This window comes from Canis aureus, chromosome 26, assembly GCF_053574225.1.
Source record: "Canis aureus isolate CA01 chromosome 26, VMU_Caureus_v.1.0, whole genome shotgun sequence".
NCBI classification, from domain to species: Eukaryota; Metazoa; Chordata; class Mammalia; order Carnivora; family Canidae; genus Canis; species Canis aureus.
The window spans coordinates 30,221,219-30,239,822 of record NC_135636.1 but is presented as its reverse complement, the minus strand read 5'-3'; the positions used below and the strand labels follow the sequence as shown (position 1 = coordinate 30,239,822).

Below are 18,604 nucleotides of genomic sequence, written 5' to 3'. Positions count from 1 at the left end.
AGACTTGATATGAGGCTCTATATGGAATGACTGCTTAATAAATGGCCAGACAACAAGTAAGTTTAATAAATGATCCAAAGGGATACAGTGGTTTGAAAGAAAGAGATAAGGTCCCCATTCATCTTCAATGCTTTTCAGTCAAGTTAGTTTATGAGCTGTCATGTCAATCACATCATACAGATGACAAATGAGATCTTCAAGAGCCCAGGTGCCATGGATATCTCAGGGTTGTAACTACAGGCCTAAATAAGGATTGGTCCCCAGCTGCTACTGACTTTCACACTGAACATCAAAGGCTGGAACATAAAGTACTCAACGGCTGACCCAGCTCATTACAGATTTGATACTCACAGAAGATCCTTCATCTTCATGTAAGCCCTCTTTCCTCAGCTGTATTTTCTCTAAAGGACGTAAATAAGGACTGTCCCAGCAAAACCACTCATCATAACGATGATTCCAACGCTTGAAATGGATGAGTACTTTTCCTTCTTCGTAGTCAATGTCTTCTATGTGAGCTGGATACCTGAGTCAGAAAAAAAAGTTAAACGCCTTTAATATCTACTCAAAATATCCAAAATAGTACCCTGCCAAACCTCTTCCCAAAGGACTACATTACCAAAGTACTAAATAAAGCCTACCATTTAGAGACTCTGTGTAATTGCATCAAATTGCAAGTTATGGAGGCTAACAGACTTGAGGTCCAAATCCCAACCTGGACATTCATTAGTTTATGAATTATTAAACTGACTTTTCAGAGCCTGAGTTCTGTCATGTAGAAGAAGGATACCCAGAAACTCAGTTATATGCAAGTTAATTAAACCAGATGACATACACACAGACCAGAGCACAAAGGAAGCAGGAAGCAAACATTTAACAACTAGATTATATTTTATATGTGCCAATAAATTAGAATGACCATGCAACCCAGACTGTATTAGATAGCCTCAATTTAAGAATGTTACAATCCATATAAAATACCATACAGCTGTTAAAAAAACAAAATGGTTCTATGTCATGATATGGAAAGCTCTCTCAAGATAAACTATTAAATGAAAACAGCAAGGTACAGAACATTGTGTATGGTAAGTTATTGTTTATTTTTTAAAAGAAAAAGTAGGAAAAAGTAGGGGTGTCTGAGTGAAACACCCGACTTCGGCTCAGGTCATGATCTTGGGGTCCTGGGATCAAACCCCACACTGGGCTCCTTGCTCAGTGAGAGTCTGCTTCTCCCTCTGCGGCCCCCCCCCCAACTCATGCTGTCTCTCTCTCTCAAACAAATAAATCTTTACAAAAAAAAAGATGAAAAGTATGTTTATATATGCTTAAATATGCATTAAAATATCTTACACAAGAATCTAACAATGGTTACTTATAGAAGTATGGTCAGGTCAACAGTTCAACAGTTTACCCTCCTTCCAGACCAAGAATTGGAAAAACCAACAACTACATTTCCCTGACTCCCTAATCAACTGGCAATCAAGGTCATGAAGACTCGACAGGTTTAGTGGCAACTGTAGTGGCCAAATCCAGAGCTCCTGTGCAGGGCCTCTCAAACTGTAACATAATGCAGATCATCAGAGGATCTTGTTAAAATGCAGATTCTGATTTACCAGGTGGAGCTAGAGCCTTAGAGCTTTAAACAAGCAAGCTCTCTGGTAATACTGATGTACTGGTCTGCAGAAGCAAGGATCTAACGTCTAATTACTGTCTTCCTTAGTATTAAGCAAGTGTTGAGGGTAGCAGTGGCACTGGCAGTAGTGACTTCCCAACCTCCGGAACACAGCTTCAGTGATGGGTCCTTCAAATCGATACTTAAGGATAGCAACCAGAGTCTCAGTCTTCCAACCCTTCCAACAATTTTGAAAATACTCAATTTCTTGTGTTAAATCCTTTTGTGGTTAAAGTACCCAGAGTGGTTTCTGTTTCCAGCTTTAAAACCTAACTGACACAAGAGGAGAACTGGGGAGGGGAGAGAAGGGGTGAAAGTGGAAGGGAGACTTTTTGTAGTATACATTTTAATGTTTTTTTTTGTTTTTGTTTTTTTTAATTTATGATAGTCACACAGAGAGAGAGAGAGAGAGAGAGAGAGAGAGAGGCAGAGACACAGGCAGAGGGAGAAGCAGGCTCCATGCACCGGGAGCCCGACATGGGATTCAATCCCAGATCTCCAGGATCGTGCCCTGGGGCAAAGGCAGGCTCCAAACCGCTGCGCCACCCAGGGATCCCTAATGTTCTTTATTTTTTAACCATATTACTATATTGCTCATTCCAAAAATAAATAAATGGTAAAAATAAAGAAAAATAACTATTGTTTGCAATTGTTCTCTTAAATACACTTATATTAATCAGATTGCTATTCTAGATGGAGAAAGTTCAGATTCTACATATATTTTCTCCCTACAACCTGGATTTGTATCATTTCCAGCCTTTCTTATTACATCAAGCACCTAGTACCCCAATGTCCTAATAAACATGTGTTACCTAAATAAACAGGCCTGCTTCCTTGTATCTCTACATTCTATCCTCTCCAGTCCTACACTATTAACCTCTAAGGCAGTTCGTTTGCCGTTTAACCTATCACAACAGGTTGCAGATACTGAGCATTCAATAAATGTTGAGCAAATGAATTCTGCTCTCCCTTTTCTTCCCAAAGGTCACATATCTGGTCAATTCTTCAATCTCAACGCTCTTAGACTCCAGCTACCCCCTCTAGTTTCAGTCACTTTAGTATATGTGCTGCCGAAGCGAGCACAGTTTCAGTCACTTTATAAGCTCAGGCCCTATCACTTTGTGTGGGTATTTCTCACACAAAACTGACAGGGTATGCTTTTCAAAATTCTGAATGGTACTATACATACGTGAAGTGCCCAAAAAACATAACGGAAGGAATAAACAGTCCTGAAACTAGTCCCTACTCCAATACAACTGACATACAGCTGCTACAATAAGCTATCCTGACAGCAGACCAGTTAACTGTACAATTTGATGAACCATGAAATACAATAGTAGGAGACAAAGGATTCCCTAAACCTAATTATCTCTATAAAACGGCAGGGGGTGGGGAGGGGGGGGGCACCTGGCTGGCTCAGTTGCTGGCACATGAGACTCTTGATCTTGGGGTTGTGAATTTGCGCCCTACATTGAGTGTAGAGATCACTTAAAAATAAAATCTTTAAAAAAATGGGGAGAAGAACATGGATATCTCAGTTATATTCCTCTTGCCCTCTCATTTGTTCAGTCTACCAGAGACTAGCGAGCCTCCCTAAAATAACAAACTCTGACCTAATACACTTCTATTCAAAAGCCCTTTCTTTAATGACTTACTATCTCTAGCAATAGTTTTCAAAACAAAGTCTTTGGACCAATGTATGGAATTAATTTTTCACAGAACTGAATTTATTCAATTTGCAGGACTTTTCTTTATATAAAATCATATTATTTCTAAATTTTTGGTGCATAAATACACTTTTTAAATTAAAACAGTGGTACCTGTTTTTAATCCTCTTACTAATATTATGGAGCCATTAAAAAAATTAAATCAGCTCTATATGTACCAATTTTAAAAGATCTCTAAGGAAAGCGGGAAAAAACCTCAACATCTAAAGATGCAAAATGGTACTGAATGCACTACCATTTACTTGGGGGAGGGGAGAGAGCCAATACATTCGTACCTGTTTTTAAATGCGTGGGCTATCTCTGGAAGGATGATCAAGCAACCCGGTTTGCCTCTTGGGAGGGGAACTGGATAGTTAAGGAACTGGAGAGGAAGTATGAGACTTATTTTATTCAATGTATATCTTTTTGTATGTTCTGAATGTTGTACCATGAGCATGTATTAACTATAAAAATATATGTAACTAGATATTTATTTTAAATATCCTTATTTGGCAAAATAAAAAGTCAGCAGTCTCAGGATAAACCCCAAATTATTTTGAATATGCACTGGTCAGTGCCATCTAAAAGTCTGGCAAGTCCAGAACCACAGAATCAACTCCAAATTCCTAGACTAGCAACTCTAATAATGCATACATTCAGGAGTCTGAAGAAGGATCTCTAGGCCCTTGGCTAACCTAAAGCCCTTCCTTGCTCAAATAATTTCACAGGACACAGGCACCCTACTATCTGCAGACTACACAAATCTCTCCAGAAGGATCAACTGTAACCAAGGAGTATGCAAGGTTTCCTAAGGAGAAGACCGTTTTCCCTACTTTCCTAAGGTATACAAGGATGCAAGGCACTCATGGAGCATGGGGAAACCCAACTGCATTTCAGAGAAGACAGAAAACTTGGTGGGATCAAAATCACTAGTTGCGCCTTGGAAAACAGCTCAGCTTTATTAGTCAATAAAACTTTAAGTGACTTTCATCTGCCCAATCAACTCCAGGTTCTACAAGGGATTTTAAGACTCCTGCCCTTGAGGAGAATCAGACACGTAAACAAATTAAGTTTTTAAACTATTAGGTGAGGGCAGCCCCGGTGGCTCAGAGGTTTGGCACCACATTCAGCCAGCGGCGTGATCCTGGAGACCCGGGATCGAGTCCCACATTAGGCTCCCTGCGTGGAGCCTACTTCTCTCTCTGCCTCTTTCTCTCTCTCTGTGTCTCTCATCAATCAATAAATAAAATCTTAAAAAAAAAAAAAACTATTAGGTGAAACCACATAAAACCACCAATAACTACTTTTTACCTAGAAAAACAATAATTTTATCTGGTACAACCTAAATATTTGGACAATCATTAGGGGTGCTGGAGAAGATGCCACAGGTTAACAAAAGAGGAATTGTGAATGAAATCTATAAAGCCAGAAAAAGGGAGAAAAAGTTTTCAGGTTCAATATGTAACTAAGCCCGAATGATGAGATTCTAGTTTCCAACCTAACACTGTACCTGGGAGTCACATTTCTAAAGGAAATATTAGACAGAAAGAAACAAATATCAAATCCCAAACTGATAACAAAAGTAAGCTCTAGGGAGGGGAAGGGGTACTAGAAATGGCCAAGAGACCTTTGCCTGTAGTTTTAATTTTTATTTTTTTTTTTAAGATTTTACTTATTTTTTGAGAGTGCAAGCAGGAGGAGGAGCAGAGGGAGAAGGACAAGCAGAATCCACTCTGAGCGCAGAGATGGACACAGGGCTATATTCCACAACCCCAAGATTAGCACCTTAGCCAAAATCAAGAGTCAGACACGTAACCAACTGAGCCACCCAGGTGCCCCTGTAGTTTCGATTTTTACAAGGATTTAGTCACTTAATACTTTTTAAAAGTAAAGATAAATACATTTCTTTTTTTGGCAAGGCCTGAACTCGTGACCCAGAGATGAAGAACAGAGCTGAGATTAAGAATCAGACATCTGGGGAATATCAGAAAGGGAGACAGAATGAGAGACTCCTAACTCTGGGAAATGAACAAGGGATGGTGGAAAGGGAGGTGGGCGGGGGTGGGGGTGACTGGGTGACAGACACTGAGGGGGGCACCTGATGGGATGAGCACTGGGTGTTATCCTATATGTTGGCAAATTGAACTCCAATAAAAAAAAATTTTTTTAAAGAAACCCCAAAAATAAATAATTATATATATATTTAAAGATTTTATTTATTTATTTATTCATGAGAGACACAGAGAGAGGCAGAGACGTAGGCAGAGGGAGAAGCAGGTTCCACGCAGGGAGCCCGATGTGGGACTCAATCCCGGGACTCCAGGATCACGCTCTGAGCTGAAGGCAGACACTTAACTGTTGAGCCACCCAGCCGTCCCAAAAACAAATACTTATAAATTAAAAGTTCTGAGAAGCATGTAATAAATTATCAACCAATAGCTTCATGGTTTCAGGATTTATATGCTGCTTAGCACGCCCACAAAATAAAATATTATAAAGCTAAGAAAGTGAGAGACAGAGAGAGAGAGAGATGCCTGAGTGGCTCAGTTGGTTGAGCAGCTGACTCTTGGTTTTGGCTCAAGCCATCATCTCAGGAATGTGAGATGGAGCTGCACATCGGGCTCCATGTTCAGCATAGTCTGCTCAAGACTTTTTCTGCCTCTTCACCCCTCTCTAAAATAAATAAATCTGTAAAAGAGAGAGAGAGAGAGCAGCATACTCTGTGAATTGATACAGAAGATTTCCAAGGCATGTTAAGTTTTAAAAAAGCATGCTATAGAGTAATACATATCTTATGATTCCTTTCTCATTACAAAAGAGAAAAATAAGAATATGTAATTTGTTTTTGTTTGTAGTTAAAAAAAGAAACACTAGTAGGATGGATAAAAAACTAATAAAAGTGGTTATCTACATAGGACAGAACAGGTAAAGGATAAAGAAGTGGAAGCAATCATTCTCATTATAAATCTTGTTACAGGACAGCCCAGGTGGCTCAGCGGTTTAGCGCTGCCTTCAGCCCAGGGCATGATCCTGGAGGCCCAGGATCGAGTCCCGCATCAGGCTCCCTATATTCAAGAGGAGCCTGCTTCTCTCTCTGCCTGTGTCTCTGCCCCTCTCTCTCTGTGTCTCTCATGAATAAATAAATAAAATCTTTAAAAATAAATAAATAAATCTTGTTACACTGGATTTTTGAACCTATTTAAACTCTAGCCAATGGATTATTAATTAATTCCCTTGCATTTCCCAGGTGGGCTATCATTATATTCAAATTATGACTATATTATCTCACCTTCAATACTGATACCTGCCCTTTCTTTTTCTTGTGTTACATTGACTAGTGCTTCTAAGATGATGTTGAAAATTAGCAGATAGTCAGCATCCTTCTTTTTTTTTTTTAAACATGAATCTAATTTTTTTAAAAATTTTATTTATTTATTTATGATAGTCACAGAGAGAGAGAGAGAGAGGCAGAGACACAGGCAGAGGGAGAAGCAGGCTCCATGCACCGGGAGCCCGATGTGGGATTCGATCCCAGGTCTCCAGGATCGCGCCCAGGGCCAAAGGCAGGCACCAAACCGCTGCGCCACCCAGGGATCCCAGCATCCTTCTCTTTAATGAAAATGTCTCCACTGTCTCATCATTAAGTGTGAAGTCTGTCCAATTTTCTAATTAATGCCTTTAATTAGAAGTTTGTCACCATACCTACTTACCAAGGATTGAGAATAAATTGTCTACAGCCATACCACCCTAAACACGCCCGATCTCATCTGATCGCGGAAGCTAAGCAGGGTCGGGCCTGGTTAATACTTGGATGGGAGAGAATAAATTGTGAGACCTTTCAGCCTTTGTCAAGAAGATTATACAGCTTTTCTCTTTTACTCTCTGAAAATAATGAAATAACAGATTTCCTAAGTTTAAGCTATCATTACTCTGCTAAAATATGTCATATTCGGTTGTGTGTGCCATTCATTTAATAAGTGCCTGTTTGGTGTCTTACTATTTAACTGACAAGTTCTGTGGCTCTTTTATAAGTAGGATTTGTCTAAATTTCCTCATATTATATCCTTCCTGCCAAGTTTCAGCATTAAGCTATGCTTACCTCATAGAAAGTACTAGAAAGCTTGACTTCATTTTCTATTAAACTGCCTACTCTAAGAACTTTTCAAGATAATTATCTACATTTTCCATTACTTCTATGTTACTAATCTGGTCATGTTTTCTACCTCTTCTTAAATTAACTTTGCCTAAATAAAAGAGTTTAAATGGATCATTAGATACAATTCAAATGTTCAATAGTTTTCCTTTGAAGAAAAGAGTCTGGGACGCCTGGGTGGTTCAGTGGTTGAGCGTCTGCCTTTGACTCAGGGCATGATCCTGGGGTCCAGGATTGAGTCCTACATTGGGCTCCTTGTGGGGAGCCTGCTTCTCCCTCTGCCTGTGTCCCTCCCTCCCTCCCTCTCTGTCTCTCATGAATAAATTAAATCTTCTTTAAAAATTGAAGAAGAGTTCAAGACAATACAAACATTTAAAACTCAACTCATAACAGGATTTTTGTATTTTAAGATATTTATTTATTTGAGAGAGAGAGAGAGAGAGGTAGTATCAGAGATAGCAAGAGAGAGCACAGGCAGAGAGAAGAGGGAGAAGCCAGCTCCCCACTGAGCAAGGTGCCCAATGTGGGGCTTGATCCCAGGACCATCATGACCAGAGCCGAAGGCAGATGTTTAATCAACACCTGAACTACCCAGGTGTCCCTACAAACAGGATTTTTAAATGGCAAATACAAACACAAGACGCTAAGCATCTTACGGTGCAGAAACTACTCCCTATTGATTCCATTAGACAACAAACATTCCTAATTTATACTTTTTCTTTTTTAAAGATTTATTTAATTATTTGAGAGAGAAAGAATAGGTTGGGGATGGGCAAAAAGAGATTCCGCACTTGATCTCACGACCCTGAGATCACAACTTGAGCCTAAACCAAGAGTCAGATGCTCAACAGACTGAGCCACCCAGGCACCCTATAAATTTATATTCTGAGACAAATGGCTAGGTCCTGGAGTTACAAAATAGATGACCAGGGGTGCCTGGGTAGCTCAGTCGGTTAAGCATTTGCCTTCAGCTCAGGTCATGATCCCAGGATCGGGCTTCCTGCTCAGCAGGGAGCCCACTTCTCCTTCTTCCTTTGCTGTTTCTCCTGCTTGCATGCTCTCTCTCTCTCTCAAATAAATAAATAAAACATTTTTAAAAAGATAAAAACAAAACAAATAAATCACCAAACATCAGGGCTTCTAGGGTGGCAAAGGCCCAAAGAGAAGTATGGTGGGTTCCTTGGAACTTGTCATCCCCCTCTACAAAAAGACCAAGAAAATTCTTGATCTCTAGAAGAAAAAGAGTAAATGAGTAACAGGCCTAGAATTATCTAGCCTACTACACTCCATAACTAGAACCAGACAGAAGGAAAAAACAGTATTTCCTATGGCATGCCTAGGGTAGAGCCTGAATTTCTGCATGCTCTCCCCTACCTACTTTCTAAAGCACCTGAGTGGAGTGGACACTTCTTTTTCTTTCTATCTTTGGAAAGATGTTTTATTTTTATGTAATCTCTATATCCAATGTGGGGCTCAAAGTCACAATTCTGAAATCAAGAGCTGCATACTCCACCAACTGAGTCAGCCAGGTGGACTGGACTCTTCGCTCTCTCTCTCTCTCTCTCTCTCTTTTTTTAAGATTTTAATTATTTATTTGAGAGAGAGAGAAAGAGAGAGTGTACATGGCCAACTGGTGGGGGAATAGAGGGGGAAGGAGAAGGAAAAGCAGACTCTGCACTGAGTGCAAAGCCTGCCGAGAAGCTAGGTCACAGAACCCTGAGATCATGACCTGAGCAAAAAATCAAGAGTTGGCCATTTAACCGACTGAGCCACCCAGGCGTCCCTGAACCCTTCTCTTCTTAAAGTGCATTTCTTACCACTCAACTCCTAGTCTCTTCCTTAAATTAGCCAAAACTACTACTTCTGCTCACCTTCCTCAGAGGCAGCAAATGAATGGTAGTCCAAACTTTTTCATCAGGTACTGGAAGGTTAGGAAAGCAGCTTTAAAGAAGACTTAGCGGGATCCCTGGGTGGCGCAGCGGTTTGGCGCCTGCCTTTGGCCCAGGGCGCGATCCTGGAGACCCGGGATCGAATCCCACGTCGGGCTCCCGGTGCATGGAGCCTGCTTCTCCCTCTGCCTATGTCTCTGCCTCTCTCTCTCTCTCTCTGTGACTATCATAAATAAATAAAATTTAAAAAAAAAAAAAAAAACTTAAAAAAAAAAAAAAAAGAAGACTTAGCACTTGGGCTGAACCTTAAAAGATGAAGAGAGGTGTTTGCCAAATGTCTGAATTTCCTTCAGAGTGCTCTGCATATTGAATGTATAGGCATTCAATAATTGTTCACCAAAGGTACTATTTTTTTTTAAAGATTTTATCTATTTACTCATGAGACACAGAGAGAGAGGCAGAGACACAGGCGGAGGGAGAAGCAGAGGGAGAAGCAGGCTCCATGCAGGGAGCCCGACTCGGGACTCAATCCCGGATCCCTGGGGGGATCACGCCCTGGGCTGAAGGCAGCGCTAAACCGCTGAACCACCCTGGCTGCCCACCAAATATACTTGTTGAAAGATTTTATTTTTAAGCAATCTCCATACCCAATGCAGGGCTTGAACTCACAACCCTGAGATTGGAGTCACATGTTCCACCAATTGAGCCAGCCAAGTGCCTCCAAATGTATCTTAAAAAAAAGATTTTGCTTACTTATTTAAGAGAGAGAGACACACAGAGAGAGTATGTGCATGCAAATACACACACAAGTTAGGAGGGAGTAGAGGGGGAGAGAGAGAATCCCTAGCAAACTCTGCACCAATCGAGGAGCCCATCGTGGAACTCGATCCCGTGACTCTGAGACCATGACCTAAGCAGAAATAAAGAGTCAGATGTTCAATCAACTGAGCCACCCAGGCACCCTCACTGTACTTTTTAAAAAGATTGGATTATGAATACCTAGAGCCACAAAACAGCAATAGGAATAAACACACAAACCGAGGTCAATCATCAAAATAAACCAATGATATCCATGTTGCAAATGCCAAAAAGACAAAAAGATCCCCATACAACAATTGTCAAATTGGGTGTGCCTGAGTATCTCAGTCAGGTGAGTGTCCTACTATTGGTTTTGGCTCCGGTCATGATCTCAGGGTCATGAGGTCAAGCCCCATGTTGGGCTCTGCACTCAGCAGAGTCTGCTTGAGATTCTGTCTCTCTCTCTCTCTTTCTCTCTAACCTTTCTCCAACTTGTGCTCTCTTTTACTTTCTCTCTCTCTAATAAATAAATAGGTCCTTAAAAAAAGAAAAAGAATTGTCAAATTGGAGGGAACTGACCACAACACCATAACAAAATTAAATCAGTTACAGGGGTGCCTGGGTGGCTCAGACTGTTAAGTGTCCACCTTTGGCTCAGGTCATGACCCCATGGTCCTGGGATGGGGCTCCCCACTGTGCTACCTACTAGACATGGAATCTGCCTCTCCCTTTCCCTCTGACCCTCCCCCACTCATTTTCTCTCTCTCTCTCTGCCTCCCTCTCCTCCCTCTCTCTCTCTCTCCCCAATGCTCAAATAAATAAATACAAAAAAGTTTTCTTCCAAGGGTCAAAAAGTACTGAAAACTCATATTTTTCCAAAATTCAACTTACAAAGGGCAGATAACCTAAACTTCACAGTAAATTAGGTTACTATGGTGACATTATTTTAAGCAAGGGGTATAACTGTTCACTAAGCCAACCAAGAAGCCACAGAAGGTCAGTGCAGCCAATCAAACATAAAGGGACAAAGAGAATGGGAAGAAAGAAGAGAAAGAAGAGAAGAGAAGAGAAGAGAAGAGAAGAGAAGAGAAGAGAAGAGAAGAGAAGAGAAGAGAAGAGAAGAGAAAATAAATTAATTCATCAATTCAACAGACATTTTCTGATTCCTACTCTGGAATGTGCCAGAGTTTGGAAATACAGGGCCAAATCTATAAAGATATGTGATCAGAGCAGCTGGCAAAAGAAGACAGACTCTATGTTATAACACACACTGGGCCTTTCATTTCCTCAGACATACCACATACCTTTCCATACCCAGTCTGTTCCTTTTACTTGAATTTCTCCATGCCCATTCTTCCTAGGCAATAGCCTTACCCTACTACAGCCTGAGAATCCCTGCCTACAATATCTCAAATAGTCCCCATCTCCTTTCAGTCTATGTCAGCTTTCCGTTTGTTTCCTTCACAGCATTTAACCCAGTCCATAATTATTTCCTTTGTTTCTCCATTTACTTCTTTATGTTTATGGCCTGCTTCCCTAAGAAACTACAGAAACCTCTAATGGAATCTGTCCTGTAGTCACTGCAGAATCCTCAGGGGAATAAATGTGTGTCTATACACCCAAGTAGTGATAATAAAGTATCACAGGTGCAACAACAGAAGACAACTTAAGGTGAGGTAGGGTAGAGGAGCAAAAGGTCAGTTCTAGGGCCAAGGGGAAATGAAGAGGCCGAAGAAGAAGCTGGGGGAGAGGGGGCTCAAGACAATGCTAGTGAAGAGAAGACACTTGATTTCAATTCTGAAAGATGAAGAGGCAGGTGATCAAGGAGGCAGTGAGGCTGGAGAGGATTTCTGAAAGAGTGCAACATGAGTAAATCAGCATAGGTACAGAGGAAGGGAGGCACAAAACAAGACAAAGTAGTACAAAAAACTGAAGGTGAGAAAGTAAACAGTAACTCCATGCAGAGACCTGCACAAGAACCTTTGTGGATTCCATACCTATCATACAGATGGGCAGTTCAGTCTTAAATGACTATTTAGTATTAGCATTCCCAATAGCAGTTCAGGGACCACTGGGTGCTTGTGAACACATAGCTAGCAGTCCACAAGGTCTCCATGAAGAATGTCTTACTGTGCTTTTCCATAATCTGGACCACCTTTATCAGAGCTAACATATTAACATTTTGCTCTAATGCTACTAAAAGTGGGATTCATAGATAGTATACAGGTTAGAGGAGTCAATCCTCACATTTTTGAGTTCAAAAAACACTGCTCTAAGCTACCAGATAGGGGATCCCTGGGTGGCTTAGCGGTTTGGCACCTGCCTTTGGCCCAGGGTGCGATCCTGGAGTCCCGGGATCGAGTCCCACGTCGGGCTCCTGGCATGGAGCCTGTTTCTCCCTCTGCCTGTCTCTCTCTCTCTCTCTCTCTCTCTCTCTATGTCTGTCATAAATGAATAAGTAAAAAATCTTAAAAAAAAAAAAAAGAAAAAAAGAATAAGCTACCAGATACGCCAGCCTACCCAAGGGCTCCACCAAGGAAAAGAAAGGAGAATGAAGCTTACACCAAATAAGACAGAATAATGCCATGTATATGTCCAGAAAGGCAGAGAACAGTCCAGATCTAACACAGGGAGACAATATTGGCTTACTCACAGTAAATGACTTCAAATCTGGGAAGGCTTGCTGCTCAGTCTTGGCTACATATGAGTAAAATTAAGCTGCCCAACCCCACACACTGTGCACATGCTTAAATTAGAGCAGCTAGACAGTGCTTGGCAGGAATCTGTTTGGTCCCCCACACACATACTAGAAATATGAACTGAAGAAACATTACAGGAGGGGAAAAAAAGGACCAGAAAGGATAAAATTTCCCTGATTTCCCACTTCAACAGGTCAGTGTTCACTCATATGGCTATTAATAACCAATGCATGCCAATGGCAGTGGGGGACAGAACTCTCATTACATAAGGATCTCACTGGATCTTTACCACAATCTCAGGAGCATTTAAGCAGTTGTCATTACCACAGCACCCATTTTACATCTGTGGAAATGAATGTTCAAACAAGTGACTAGGAAAAGGTGTAAATAAGATCAGTAACCAGATCTTTTAAACTAAACCCAGTAAGGAGCCTTCTGCTCTTAATTTGCCTTCATATGTAAATATCTTTGTAGTGACTCAGGTCCACAAAGATGTCTTTCCTCTTGGCCACCTAACAGTCCACCTGATGGCTAGCCCAAAAATCTACCTAAACTTCTCCCCAGGAGTTGGACATTCAGGCTGCTTCCACAATCTTACTATATATAAAAATAGTCTTTCTGCAAATCTACATGCATTTACTTCAAAAATCAGAGTGTGCCTTTGTTTCTGGTTCAGTGCTCATACCAGAAGAGTTCTATGCACGAAAGTAACATTCTAAGCCATCCCCAGCCTTTGTTGGAGAAAGGATAGAAATGGAAACTATATATATTTTTTTAAAGATTTTATTCATTTATTCATGACAGAGAGAGAGAGAGAGAGGCAGAGACACAGGCAGAGGGAGAAGCAGGCTCCATGCAGGGAGCCCGATGTGGGACTCAATCCCGGGTCTCCAGGATCATACCCTGGGCTGAAGGCGGCACTAAACCACTGGGCCATTGGGGCTGCCCTGGAAACTGTATTTAACGAAACACAAAAGGCTATTAAGCTGTAGCAAAACTGTGCTGTTTTAGGGGTCTTAACTCTTTTCCTAACCCTTCACCACCTCCATTAGTCAACATGTGACAGAATCAGAATCATGTCTTGAATTCATCTCTCCTCTCCATCTAAATCATTTCTCACCAGTAACAACTCAACAGTCAGTACATCCAGACAACCTATGCCCCTCTATCAGTACTGGCAAAGGGCCTGATATAGAGACACTCAGTAAATTATTTGGTGACTGAATAAACACCACCATCCTTCTGTTCCTAAGAGGGATCTATGTCTCTCTCTCCTGTTTAACATCCCCTGGTTTAGCCGAACCTCCCAGTACTCCTGATGTGTTCCCTCTCCAGATTCTGAGAAGATGTGATATTCCTTGAGGCCTGAATACTTTTGCTCACACTGTTCCTTCTGCCTATTGTCACCTTCACTCTCATCCTGGAAATCTTGTTCTTTGATCTCATTTCCTTCGAACTCCCTGGCCCCTCTCTCCCTCCATCATACCTGCCTGGAAAAACCCCAACCCTAGGTAAATCGGATTCTCCACATTCTCCACCCAGGCAGCTGATTATTGGCTAGATATTGCCTTTGGCATGCTGATGGATCTCACTTGAAGTGCATGACCACAAATAATGCTTTCCTTGGGGATGGAGTGGGCTGTGTGACTGAGTGTGTGACTCTATCTTGATCTGGACAGTGGTTACACTATGGATCCATGTATAAAAGTTCATCAAGCTACACATTTAAGATCTAAGTGCACTCTAATATAAATTGTACATCAGTAAAAAGTTTTTTAGAGATTTAAAAAAAGAGAGGGGCACCTGGGTGGCTCAGTCAGTTAAGCATCTGCCTTTGGCCCTGTGTAGGGCTCGCTGCTCAAAGGGGAATTTGCTTCTCCGTCTGCCCCTCGCGCTACTCATGTTCTCTCTCTCTCTAATAAATAAATAAAAACCTAAAAAAATTTTTTTAAAGAGTAGCATCTTTGCTCTCTTAATTCAATGTCTTACAACTATAAACTACCATAAAAATTAGTATCAAAAAAGTTTCTTAAAAATTCAGAAGCAGAAAGGAATGTTGAAAAAGAAAACTAGAACTGGTGGCATCACAATTCCAGACTTCAAGCTCTATTACAAAGCTGTAATCATCAAGACAATAATATGGTACTGGCACAAAAACAGACACATAGATCAACGGGACAGAATAGAGAACCTAGAAATGGACCCTCAACTCTACGGTGAACTAATCTTCAGGAAAGAATACCAAATGGAAAAAAGTCTCTTCAATAAAGAATGTTGGGAAAATTGGACAGCCACTTGTAGAAGAATGAAACTGGACCATTTCCTCACACTACACACAAAAATAGAATCAAAATGGATGAAAGACCTAAATGTAAGACAGGAATCCATCCCAATCCTAGAGGAGAACACAGGCAGCAACCTGTATGACCTCAGCTACAGCAACTTCTTGCTAAACATGTCTCCAAAGGCAAGGGAAACAAATGCAAAAATGAATTATTGGGACTTCATCAAGTTAAAAAGCTTTTGCACAGCAGCAAAGAAACAGTCGACAAAACCAAAACACAACTGACAGCATGGGAGAAGATATTTTAAAATGTCTTATCAGATAAAGGACTAATATCCAAAATCTATAAGGAATTTATCAAACTCAACACCCAAAGAACAAATACTCCAAATCAAGAAATAAGCAGAAGATATGAACAGGCTTTTCTCCAAATAACACATACAAATGGCAAACAGATACATTAAAAAAATGCTCAGTATCACTTGGCATCAGGGAAATAAACATCAAAATCACAATGAGATATCACCTCACAGGGGTCAGGATAGCTAACATTAAGTAGGAAATGATGGGTGTTGGCAAGGATGCAGAGAAAGCGGAACCCTCCTACACTGTTGGTGGGAATGCAAACTTGGTGCAGCCACTCTAGAAGACAGTATGGAGGTTCCTCAAAAAGTTGAAAATAGGGACGCCTGAGTGGCTCAGTGGTTGAGCATCTGCCTTTGGCTCAGGGCGTGATCCTGGGAATCAAGTCCCACATCGGGCTCCTTGCAGGAAGCCTGGTTCTCTTTCTGCCTATGTCTCTGCCTCTCTCTCTCTCTCCCTCTCATGAATAAATAAATAAATCATTTTAAAAATTATTTTTAAAAAAGGTGAAGGAGATCCCTGGGTAGCTCAGTGGTTTAGTGTCGGCCTTCGACACAGGATGTGATCCTGGAGTCCCAGGATGGAGTCCCACATCGGGCTCCCTGCATGGAGCCTGATTCTCCCTCTGCCTGTGTGTCTGCCTCTCTCTCTGTTTCTCATGAATAAATAAAATCTTTAAAAAAAAAAAAAAAAGGTGAAAATAAAGCTACCCTATGAGCTAGGAATTGTACTAGTAAGGATTTTTTTTTAAGATTTTATTTATTTGAGACAGAGAGAGAGAAAGCACAAGCAGGGGAAGAGGCAGAGGGAGAGGGAGAAGCAAGCTCCCCAACGAGCAGAAAGTGCCACATGAGGCTCAATTCCAGAACCCTGGGGTCATGACCCAATTCCAAGGCAGATGCTTAACCAACTGAGCTACCAAGGCACCCCCACTACTAGGGATTTACCCCAAAGATACAAATGTAGTGATCCAAAGGGGCACCTGCACCCCAATGTTTATAGCAGCAATGTCCAAAATAGCCAGATGAATGGATAAAGAAGATGTGGGGTGTGTGTGTGTGTGTGTGTGTGTGTGTGTAGTGGAATACTACTCAACCATCAAAAAAAATCTTGCCATTTGCAACAATGTGGATGGAACTAGAGAGTAGTACGCTAAGCAAAATAAGTCAATCAGAGAAAGACAATTATCATATGATCTCACTGATATGTAGAATCTATAAGAAACAAAACAGAGGATCATAGGAAAAGAGAGGAAAAATAAAATAAGATGAAATCACGGAGAACAAAGCATAAGAGACTTTTAATCATAGGAAATACAAACTGGGGGTTGCTAGAGGGGAGTAAGTGGGGAGATGGGGTAACTGGGTGATACACATTCAGGAGGGTACATGATATAATGAGCACTGGGTATTATACAGGACTGATGAATCACTGACCGCTACCTCTGAAACTAATAATACATTACATGTTAAATAATTTATTTTAAATAAAAAATAAAATAAAAGTTAATAAATAAATAAATAAATAAATAAATAAATAAATAAATAAATAATAAATTTTAAAAAAGGAGGGAGAGAGGAAGAAAAAACTTTAAAAATCCAGAGCCTACCACTGGCTATTGAGTGGAAAAGAGCCTGATGAGGAAAGGAAGTTCAGTCCAGAAGGATATATGAGTCCAGTTAGGTGACTAGTGCCAGGGTCCAGAAGATCCATGATAGAGGCTTGAGGCCAGAGTGGGAGGGTGGAGGTAACAGCCAGTGTGAGAGCCAGGATAGATTCTGCACATGAATATGACAGGATCGGCTAATGGAGTAAATAATGGGGTAGAAAAAGAGAAACTAAGAAGACTCCAAGGGGGCTCTAAAGGCTCTAACATATTGAGTTCTGTGGAACGTTACTGTTCAAAAAAAAAAAAAAAGTACATTCCACCAGTATAATAAAAAAAAAATACAGATATTATCTAAGAATGATAATAATCCAGAGGCTAGAAGCAACATCTCCTCCATAGCAATGAGCACACCTAGCACCCTGATCTCTGTCTAATACCATTTTCCAATAAAAGGAACCGGGGCTCTTTGGAGAAATGGCTAATTCTAAGACTGGGGCAGTAAATATACAAGATGAACCTAAAATATTCTTTAGTGCCAGAAATAAGGAAGTGTCTCACACATACACAAACACACACACATGAACACACATGCACAGTGATGATGAGAGTATATCAAAAGGGCACAAGTGCCAACTGAAAGTGCTCCCAATGCAACAAGAGTAACAAAATAAAGCAGTATGGGATTATAACCCAAAGCCCAAAAGAAATATGAGTCCATACTGATATAAATAAAAGATCCATCGGGGTGCCTAGGTGGCTAAGTGGTTAAGCTTCTGCCTTTCGCTCAGGTGGTGATCCCAGGGTCCTGGGATCAAGTCCCACATCGGGCTCTGCATGGTGCCTGCTTCTCCTCCTTTTGCCTGTGTCTCTGCCTCTTTCTGTGTCTCTCATGAATGAATAAATAAAATCTTAAATAAATAAATAAATAATCTTTTTAAAAAGTAGAAAAATAATTTATTTTAAATTATGAATGAATGATGAATGAATGAATGTATCCTGAATGGGTTCTTGAAGCAGAAAAGGACATTAGGGGAAAACTAAGGAAATATGAATAAAGGAGCAGCCCCAGTGGCACAGCAGTTTAGCGCCGCCTGCAGCCCAGGGCATGATCCTGGAGACCCTGGATCAAGTCCCACGTCAGGCTCTCTGCATGGAGCCTGCTTCTCCCTCTGACTGTGTCTCTGCCTCTCTCTGTGTGTGTCTCTATGAATAAATAAATAAAATCTTTTAAAAAGAAAGAAATATGAATAAAGTATAGACTTTAGCCAATAATAATATACCAATATTGGTTCATTAATTGTAACAAATGAATCTTACATTTCTGTACTATGTTAATAGCAAGGGATATTGGGTATAATACAGGAACACTATATTATCTTTGGAATTTTCTGTAAATCTAAAACTATTCTAAAATAAAAAGCTAGAAAAATAACA

The 18,604-nt window shown here is 40.7% G+C and overlaps 1 protein-coding gene across 5 annotated transcripts in view; it reads right to left on the bottom strand.

Annotated features, from left to right (window-relative positions):
• Nucleotides 1–18,604, bottom strand: part of PHF20 (PHD finger protein 20) — a 146,541-nt gene that overhangs the window by 83,923 nt on the left and 44,014 nt on the right. For 3 of the 5 annotated variants that reach the window (XM_077872953.1, XM_077872957.1, XM_077872954.1), the window contains exons 4-5: nucleotides 3,672–3,741; nucleotides 352–523 (exon numbers count right to left, since the gene is read on the bottom strand). In XM_077872953.1, coding sequence (XP_077729079.1) covers nucleotides 352–523; nucleotides 3,672–3,741 — 242 coding nt within the window. The remainder of the gene's footprint in view (nucleotides 1–351; nucleotides 524–3,671; nucleotides 3,742–18,604) is intronic. The other 2 variants (XM_077872955.1, XM_077872956.1) reach the window with 1 other exon arrangement.